Below are 10,215 nucleotides of genomic sequence, written 5' to 3' on the forward strand. Positions count from 1 at the left end.
GCAGTGTGGACCACAGAGGAGATTGCATCCTCTGTTGATCGGTTCTCACGGTATGCGTACTGATGAGGGTCCTCGTTGATGTTGATGGTTGTTTTGATGTGAGTCATGACCAGTTTTTCGAAGCATTTAGCGACTATCGGGGTGAGGGCCACTGGCCGATAGTCATTCAGACCAGTCACTGTAGAGCTTTTTGGGACTGGGATGATGGTGGCAGTCTTCAGGCAGGTGGGAACTGTCTCCAGGGTAAGTGAGGTGTTAAAGATGTCTGCCAGCACCTCGCAGAGCTGATCAGCACATTCCTTCAACAATTTTCAGGGGATGTTGTCTGGACCAGTTGCTTTGTGCAAATTAATTCTACTGAAAGTACTCCTTACTTCGGCTGAGGTCACGCTGAGATGCTCTTCATCCGGTGGTGAGGCGAGTCTGGTGCTGGGTGGTCTGTTCGGGTCTTCAAAGCGTGCATAGAACTTGTTGAGGGCATCAGGCAGAGATGGGTCTTGGGGCATTGTTCACTCCTTCCTTTATAATCTGTTATGCACTTAATGCCCCTCCACATGCTCCGAGGGTCTTGTGAGATGAATTGACCCTCGATCCTCTGTGCATATGTGGCCTTGGCCCTCTTAATACCAGCAACCAGCTCTTTTCTTGTCCTACTCAGCTCCTCTGAGTTTCCAGACCTGAAGCTGTGTTACTGGCTTCCAGCAGGGTATGCACCTCTGCATTCATCCAAAGTTTTCTGTTTGGGTATCTTTTAACATTTCTGATAGTGGAGACGGTTTCAGTACATGTACTAATGTAACCCAGAACTGAGGATGTGTATTGGTCAAGATCAAGCGAACCTCCATTTTCAGCAGCTTCTCTGAAAACCTGCCAGTCTGTTCGATCAAAACAATCTCTCAGTATGGGGCCACTGTCTTGGATCCAGCATTTAACTTTCTTTTGTACCGGTCTGGAGCGTCTCAGCGGGGTCATGTAAGCAGGAGCCAGGAAGATTGAGATGTGGTCTGACAGTCCTAGGTGGGGGCGGGGTTCGGCTTTGTATGCATCTTTTACGTTCGTGTAAACACGGTCCAGCATGTGGTCTCCACGTGTTGGAATCGCCACATGTTGACAAAAGCTTGGGAGACAGTCCTTTAGATTCACGTGGTTAAAGTCTCCGGCTACAACGTAAAGAGCCTCGGGGTGTTTGCTCTGCAGTGAGCTGATGATATCATGAAGCTCCTGCAGTGATTCATTAGCATTGGCGTCCGGAGGAATGTAGACGACAGAGATAAAAGTCACCGTGAACTCGCGGTGTAGATAATGTGGCCGGCATTTCACTGTTATTTGCTCCAAAGCCTTCGAGCAAGAGCTATTTACAACAGTACAGTTCGTGCACCAACTTTTACTCACATAAATGCACACTCCGCCTCCCCGTGATTTCCCTGTTAGTTCGCTGTAGCGGTCCGCTCGAAAAAAAAGTCTGTCATCCAACTGGAAGACTGTATCCGGCGTTTCGCTTGTAATCCACGTTTCTGTGAGGCAAAGCACTGCACACTTCTTCATCTCTTCTGAGGCGCCCGCTCTCAGACGAAGTAAATCCATCTTGTTGTCCAACGAGCGGACATTCGACAGAAAGAGACACGGCATGGGGAGTTTACCGGCTTTAGCGTTAGCTCGTAGCCTCACCATAACCCCCGCCCGGCGTCCTCTCCTCTTAAGCCGGGAGCAGCGCTTCCTCTTCTGCCCGCTGGAACGCCTCTGTTGCAGCTTCCAGGTAGATGACTTTAAGATCTGCATTCTGCCGAGCGTAGTTTTGAGTTTGTTGCTGATTTCTGCTATATTTCGTGGCAAATCCGCTCCTATTCTCATCAGTTCGGTTCGGCTATAGTTCACACGCATAAATCGCGCGGAGTCAGGCACAGAGGCAATATCAAAACTTTTAAAACTGGGATGGTACCGGGAGCCTGTGAAGCTGCAACTGCTCTGAGCGCGGCCATCTTGGCATAACTCAGGGGATTGATTACACTTTGATTTAGCTCAGTAATAGAACCAGCAAAGGAGGTTTTGGATGTTGAATCAACCGCGGTACAAGATACTCACAGCAGGCGAAGTGACTTGAGCCCATCAAAGGCATGAACCGGGATGCAGCGAATCTGGTTATAGCTCAGGATGCTAGAAGAAAAAAAAACAATATAAACACAAATAAACACAAAAGTGATGGAGGACATAAAAAAGGTCAACTAGATTCAGTGTTCAATCAGTATGTTTTGCAGGGATATTGAAAATATTGGAAAATAAAAAATGGGCATATTCAAAGTGAGGAAGGAAAATAAATAAAATTATTAAATGAAGAGTTGGAAGAAAAGCTGAGGTTTTAAATATTCAAAGTCAGAACACACAGTAGCTTTTTTTCTTCTTCTTTCAGCTGCTTCCTTCTTCAAGGGTCGTCACAGCGAACTAACTCACATAAATACTTGGCGGTTGTTTTTACGCTGGATGTCCTTCCTGACGCAACCACAGAACACAAAGCTACCACAGCCCTCTGTGTGGAGCAGAGAGCTGCCATCTACGGCACCTGGGGGAGCAGACTGTAGGGGTTGATGGTCTTGCTCAAGGTCTCAGAGTGGGGCAAATGAGGGTGGATGCAGATGTGAGTGTTTCACCTTTCCCACCCACATTTTAATGTTGTCAGTGGGGGGGGGGGGGTGTCATTTTTCATTTCACCTATATTCAAACTAAAATCAAACCAGCAACCTTCTGACCACAGGCTCACCTTCTCTAACCTCTGTGCCACTATTCCCCCTCAGACTTGGATGAGACTTGGATGGCTGCAAACTTCTTGAGTTTTAATGATCAGAAGACTGAGGTCATTGTGTTTAACCCAAGTTCTACCACTGTCACTGATCCTGTAAACCTGCACTCCCTTCAGCCTCATCTAAAGCAGTCGGTTACCAATCTCGGGGTAGTGTTAGACTCAGACTTTAAGTTTAATAAACAGATCAACTCTGTTCTACAAAAAAGCTTCTTTCAGCTAAGGCAGATAGCAAAGCTTAAGTCCGTCCTGTCCAGATCTGACCTTGAAAAACTAGTCCACGCATTTATTACTTCCCGGCTGGACTACTGTAACTCACTTTATGTTGGGGTCAGTCAGGCTTCACTTTCACGTCTCCAGCTCGTACAAAATGCTGCAGCTCAGCTACTAACAGGAACTCACAGGTTTGAGCACATTACTCCGGTTCTGTCCTCCCTTCACTGGCTTCCTGTACGTGTCAGAGTTGATTTTAAAATTCTCCTGCTGACATTCAAGTGCATTAACGGCCTCACACCCTCCTACCTCTCTGACCTTCTTCATCCTTATGATCCTTCTCGGGCTTTGAGATCATCAGACCAGCTGTTTTTGGCCGTACCAAAAACCAGCTGAAGCTCAGAGGAGATCGAGCATTTTCAGTCGTGGGCCCTAAACTCTGGAACAATCTGCCCATTAACATTCGACAGGCCACCTCAGTCTCTGATTTTAAATCTCTCCTAAAAACACATCTGTACTCACTGACACATCTGTACTCACTGACATTTAACACAGGGTGATCAGCTTTAGATCTAGTTTTTCATTGATGCTGATTCTGTTTATGCTTTTGTTATTATTCCTATTTAACACAAGGTCATCAGATCTGATTTAGTATTTCATTGTTTCTAATTATGTTTTCGGTTTTATATTTTTATTCCATGTGCTGTAAATATATCTTGCTACTTTTTATTTGATGATGTGATATTTTTGTTAAGAACTTTGGTAACAGTTTGTTTTAAATGTGCTCTATAAATAAATCTGACTTGACTTGACTCAGACCACACAGTTTATTAACAAGAAAAATAAGTTTAACAGTGAATAATCAGATGTGCTTGTGGAAAAGAGTAATGTATTTCAGGATGGGTTAGGGTTTTAAAAAAATCACTGTAATTCCCCTTTGATTAATGATATGTGCTGCTGATTGTCCATGCTGCTGATCTCATGCTGATTTATTGCATGCTGCTGTGTTCATTTGTACTCATCTGCTCACACAGACTCATGTTTGTGCTGCTGTTGTTCAGCATATTGTTTTGCACTATTATTTAGCATATTTCTTAGTGTATTTCTTGGTTTATATCTTAGATCCATAGTACTGTTTCTTTTACAATTTATATTTTTGCTTTTGTTGGATGTAACTGGGACCCTATGCACACGATTTTGTTCCACCTTATGTACCACATGTGTTGTGAAGGACAATAAAGAACCTTGACCTTGAACTTGAATATTCTTACACCTAACAACAAAGTTCATGCTCAATCATACAGGTATCAAATCCATTCTTACACCTAAAAATGACAGGGGCTAGGACAAGGGCGTCAGAAGCATCCGTAATGTGGGGGGGACACAACGATGTGTGTAGGTGTGTGCGCGTGCGCGTGAGTGTGCGCAAAAGAAATGTACACTAATGTACAAAAAAAGCAACATTTCACCTAAATTTGCTTTAATTCCACACATTTAAAGCATATTTCTCACCAAGTTTGTGTAAATTCAGCTGTGGATTTTAGAGACATTTTAACTTTAATGCACTTTAATACAGAGCGTCAGATCTGCACTATTTGTGTTTATAGAGAAATAAAAAACTTCACCACTAGACATTTTTACTTGTGTTCAACACTACTCATCTAAACTATGTTTCTCACGAAGATTGAGGACAATAAGGTGTGAGGGTTTTAAAGATATTTCAACTTTAATGCACCTGAACACACAGAGTCTCTTACACCTGCAGCGTCTGACAGCATCACAGTTACTGCTAAGAGAACATGCTACAGACGTAGCGCTTCACTCAAGCATCCTCCTAACATGATTATATGTTGATGATCAACCCCCTGGTCAACAACTGCCCGCACTAAGCTGCTAAACTGGCGAGCGAGCAACACAGAGGTGTCTCCATCTCCTGCACCTGTGCGCGTTTTCTTCCGAAGCAGGAGACTCAGCAGCGGCTGCCTGCACAGTTTCTGCTCTGTGTGTAGAGGTGGAGGTAACCTGGAAAACCTGGAGTGGAGTTTTATTAGATTGAGTATTCTCCTATTAATCAAGTGGAATGGATTCGTTCACGAAGAAAGAGAAACTGCACCGCCTGAACTAATGTTTCATAGTAAAAGTGGGGGGGTCCAAATGAACGTTTTTTTAATGTGGTGGTGGTGGTGGGGGGGGACTTGTCCCTTTCACATATAATGGTTGCGACGCCTATGGGCTAGGATCATTTTTAATTTTCAGATTCAAGTGGCATGAAAAAAAAATCAACATAGCAACCAAAAAAAATTGCTGTGTAAAGTAAAGCACATTTTTCTCTTCAACAGTCTTCAGTTTATAAAGTGTGATTTTAGGCAAGGCACAAAAAAATGGGATGCTGTCAGTGGACTGGCAATAATCTGAGGTGCATCACTCAGCACCTCTGGTTTGCTGGTGCAACCACATGAAATATAAAACAGGCTGTTACTAGAAAACAACTAAGAGCCTCAGCTCATTTCACTGAAACATGCAAAGTCCCACGATTTGATTCTGGTAAACGCCAATTCAGCCTAAAGCTCAAAGATAAACAAATAATCATAAAACAGATCACATAAAAAATAAAAGCTATTTAGGGCTGAATACCAGTAAGGTCAATGCGAAAGAGGGAAAATGGGACAAGAGAGGTGGTAAATCATTGGATTAGAGCTGGTGACGTCGTATTTTTTTGGTGAGACATATTGTGTCACTTCCTGTTTGTCTGTCGGTAGCTCGAGTGAATTGTTTGCTCGAGTCGACGTTTGTTTTCCGGATTTATCGTCTTTTGCACAATTTTTCATTCTAGTTCACAAACACACTTAATACAGTTGTTTTTCTAATGTTGGATAGTGCTTAAAACACCTTTTATCTTTCAACACTTCTCAGTTTTTATTGGTGTATTGGGATCTGTTAGCTATTGTTAGCGCTAGCAAAGCATGGCTGCTGCTTCTCTCCCGGTTTTCTCTGTTTTCACTTACTTCGTGTCAGATGTTTAGTTATTCTTCTGCCTCCTTTAGCGGTAATGATACATGTAACAAATGTAGTCTTATGGTAGCTTTGGAGGAGAGGCTGTCTGAACTGGAAGCTCGACTCCGCGCTGTAGAAAAACCAGTAGCTAGCCAAGTTCCCTTAGACAGCCAGAACCATAGAGTCTAGCTCCTTAGTGGTCCTCCAGCAGACCCCGAGCAGCTGGGACCCCAGGCCGGCTGGGTGACAGTCCGGAGCAAGCGTAGTGATAAGGCTAAGCCCCCAATTCACCACCGACCCGTTCACATTGCTAATCAATTTTCCTCCGCTCAGTCACACATCCGCTGAGAAGCAGACCCTGGTTATTGGAAGCTCCATAGTCCGAAACAATGCATTCTGGGGGCCAGAGCATGCAACACTGAATCTTATCTGAAACTGTTGACTAAGGCTAAGGCTAAATACAGTAAGATTGTTATTCATGTCGGCGGTAATGACACCCGGTTACGCCAATCGGAGGTCACTAAAATTAATGTTGCTTCGGTGTGTGACTTTGCTAAAACCATGTCGGACTTTGTAGTTTTCTCCGGCCCCCTCCCTAACCTGACCAGCGATGACATGTTTAGTCGTATGTCATCGTTCAACCGCTGGGTGTACAGGTGGTGTTCTGACAATGACGTGGGCTACATAGATAACTGGAGTTCTTTTTGGGGAAAACCTGGGCTGATGTGGAGAGATGGCATCCATCCCACTTTGGATGGAGCCGCTCTTCTTTCTAGAAATATGGCTGATTTTGTTTATCCCCCAAATTATTGACAACCCAAGGTCCAGTCCAGGAAGCAGAGTTGTAGTCCTCCACACCCCTCTGCTGCTTCTCCTCTGTTACCCCCCCCCCACACCCCCATTGAAACAGTGTCAACTCGCCCATGGCTCAAATAAACCAAAAATCAGCTGTAGAAATATAAACCATAAAAATCTGATTAAAATAAACACAGTTACTTTACCAGAGCAAAATCATAAAACCATTAAATCTGGATTATTGAACATCAGATCTGTTTCCTCTAAATCCCTGTTAGTTAATGAACTGATAACTGATCATCATATTGATTTATTCTGTCTGACAGAAACTTGTCTACAACAGGAGGATTTTGTTGGTATAAATGAATCCATCCATCCATCTATCCATTATCTTTTACCCGCTTCTTCCATTTTGGGTCGTGGGGGTTGCTGGTGTCCATGTCCAGCAATCACTGTGCAAGGAGAGGGGGACACCCTGGACAGGTCGCAAGTCCATCACAGGGACACATAGAGACAAACAACCATTCACTCTCTCACTCACACCTAGGGACAATTTAGAGTTACCAATCAGCCTAACGTGCATGTTTTTGGTCTGTGGGAGGAAATCAGAGTACCCGGGGAAAACCCACGCATGCACGGAGAGATTCATTCAACCTTTATTTATACAGATAAGTCCCATTGAGCCTCGAGAACTCATTTACAAGAGAGACCTGATTTCAACAAAGAATGATGACAACAAAGAATGATGACAACAAAGAACATGCAAAGTCCACCCAGAAAGGCCCCCGGACCGGGATTTGAACCAAGGACCTGCTCGCTGAGAGGCAGCAGCTCTACCAGTTGCGCCACCGTGCTGCTATAAATGAATCCACTCCTGTTAATTATTTAAATTTTCATGTTCCTAGAACAACTGGCCGAGGTGGAGGAGTAGCTTCTATTTTTCAGTCAGGATTATTGATTAATGCCAAACCAGTTATTAGTTATGATTCTTTTGAATCACTGTCCCTCAGTCTTTCTCATCCAAAATGGAAATCAGAAAAGCCACTTTTACTAGTTGTTATATATCGTCCACCAGGCGCTTACTCTCAGTTTTTGTCTGAATTCTCAGAATTCTGAACTGACTTATTATTAAATACTGATAAAATCATCAGAATGGGTGATTTCAATATTCATGTGGATGTTGAAAGTGATAGTTTAAGCATAGCCTTTAATAATTTAATAGAATCTTTTGGTTTTACCCAAAACGTCCGCACATCTACTCATTCTTATCATCACACTCTTGATTTAGTTCTGACCTATGGTATAGAGATTAAGGACTTGGTAATAGTTCCTCAAAATCCTATTCTGTCCGACCATTTTTTAATAACCTTTGAGTTTACATTAAATGACTACACAGTCACTGAGAGTAAATTTCATCTTAGCAGGTGCTTATCAGAAAATGGTGTAACCAAATTGAAACAATCTCTTTCATTGTTTTCCTCTGACTACCATTCTGTGTTCGTTTGTCTCTCCTTCTTGTCCTCTCAAACCAGTCGGTCAAAGCAGATGGCCGCTTGTCCTGAGCCTGGTTCTGTTGGAGGTTTCTTCCTTTAAAAGGGAGTGTTTCCTTTCCACTGTTGCCACTGTGCTTGCTCAGGATGGAAGACTGCAACAAAGCCAAAATTCAACTTGTCTGCTGGCCTCATTAGATAGAGAACTTTACTACTTGGCTTTTCTATGTATGTGAATGTTTCTGTAAAGTGCCCTGAGACAACTTTGTTGTTATTTGGTGCTGTAGAAATAAACTGAATTGAATTGAATAAAGAAAATGTGGGTTATTCTGACAAGTAGCACAGAAAAAAAGACAAAAAGCAATAAAAGAAGGGATTAGGAAAATAGAAAAGCAATACGGCAGGTACGTGAGAAACATTGCAGGAACAAAGGAGTCAGGAAGAGGAAAGTAGAGTCGGGAAGAGAATGAATGAACTTACAGTGTTGCTAGTTGAGTCATGTTGCTGAAGGTATATGGAGCTAACGTGTTGATGCTATTGTTGCTCAGGTCTCTGTGAAAATACAAACAGAAAGTTAACGTTCAGAAGACAAAACAAAGAGAACTTTATGAATTTAATGTAGCAATGTTATGTTATAAATTAAAGGAGGATTCCTGCGAATGTTATTCAAGGTTAAGTTACATACACAAGTGACAGCTGCTTAAGGGCTGCCAGCTCTTTGGGCACAGATGTCAGCATATTACCCTCCAGGTATCTGCAAGAAACACGTGCACGGCTAATTTAGCGTATGGCACATATACACAAATATAGCCATCAGAAGAGAATACCTCTGAATGTTACAAATAATGGCATCTCCTGTGGTGTCCCTCAAGGGTCAGTTTTAGGGCCCCTGCTATTTTCCCTTTACATGTTGCCTTTAGGTCAAATTATTAATCAGTACAACATTTCTTTTCACTGTTATGCCGACGATACACAGCTTTACATCAGGACCGGAGCATCATCTTCACCACTGTCATCTCCATCTTCACTCGCTGCCCTCTCTACCTGCCTGGAGGAGATAAGGGCATGGATGAATCAGAACTTTCTTCAGTTAAACTGCTCCAAAACAGAGGCCATACTGATTGGCACCCCTCACCAGGTTCAAACTTCAACTATAACGACTATTTCATTTTCCGGACAAGACATCCCCCTCTCCACCACCTCTGTTACAAATCTTGGAATAAAAATGGACACTCATCTTACATTTGAAAATCACATTAAGCATCTGTTTAAAACCTGTTTCTTCCATCTTAGAAATATCTCCAAACTGCGCCCATCTCTCACTTTTGCTGATGCAGAGAAACTCGTCCATGCTTTTGTCTCCTCCAGGCTCGACTACTGCAACTCCCTGTTTACTGGGATCCCCGGCAAAAACCTTCAGAAGCTTCAATATATTCAAAACAGTGCAGCCAGGATTTTATTGAGAGCTCGTAAATTTGAACATATTACACCCATTCTCCATAACCTCCATTGGCTTCCTGTCACCTACAGAATTCAGTACAAAATTGCTCTCATTACCCATCAGTGTTTATATGGAAATTCACCAGATTATCTGAAGGACCTTCTTGCTCCATATTCATCCACCCGGTCCCTACGATCACAGAACAGTCATCTCCTCCACCTGCCACAAACTAAATTAAGAACCATGGGAGATCGGGCATTCTGTGTGGCTGCCCCCCACCTCTGGAACTCCCTCCCTGAATATCTGAGAGCTCCACAATCATTGACTGACTTTAAAAAAGGCTTAAAGACTTTTCTTTTTAAGCAAGCCTATTCTGCCTCCACATGATTGTATCATTGATTTTAGTTGTTTGTATCATTGATTTTAGTTGATTTTATCACAGATTTTAGTTGATTTTATCACAGATTTTAGTTGATTTTATCACAGAT

The 10,215-nt window shown here is 42.8% G+C and overlaps 1 protein-coding gene across 1 annotated transcript in view; it reads right to left on the reverse strand.

The window, feature by feature from the left end:
- The window catches only part of slit3 (slit homolog 3 (Drosophila)), a gene marked incomplete in the record, with an annotated part of 622,921 nt that overhangs the window by 113,967 nt on the left and 498,739 nt on the right, over nt 1-10,215 (reverse strand). Inside the window, 3 exon segments of the mRNA XM_037675457.1 lie at nt 2,083-2,154; nt 8,767-8,838; nt 8,972-9,040. Coding sequence (XP_037531385.1) covers nt 2,083-2,154; nt 8,767-8,838; nt 8,972-9,040 — 213 coding nt within the window.

Source organism: Nematolebias whitei, chromosome 4 (genome assembly GCF_014905685.2).
Source record: "Nematolebias whitei isolate Nwh7 chromosome 4, NemWhi1, whole genome shotgun sequence".
NCBI classification, from domain to species: domain Eukaryota; kingdom Metazoa; phylum Chordata; class Actinopteri; order Cyprinodontiformes; family Rivulidae; genus Nematolebias; species Nematolebias whitei.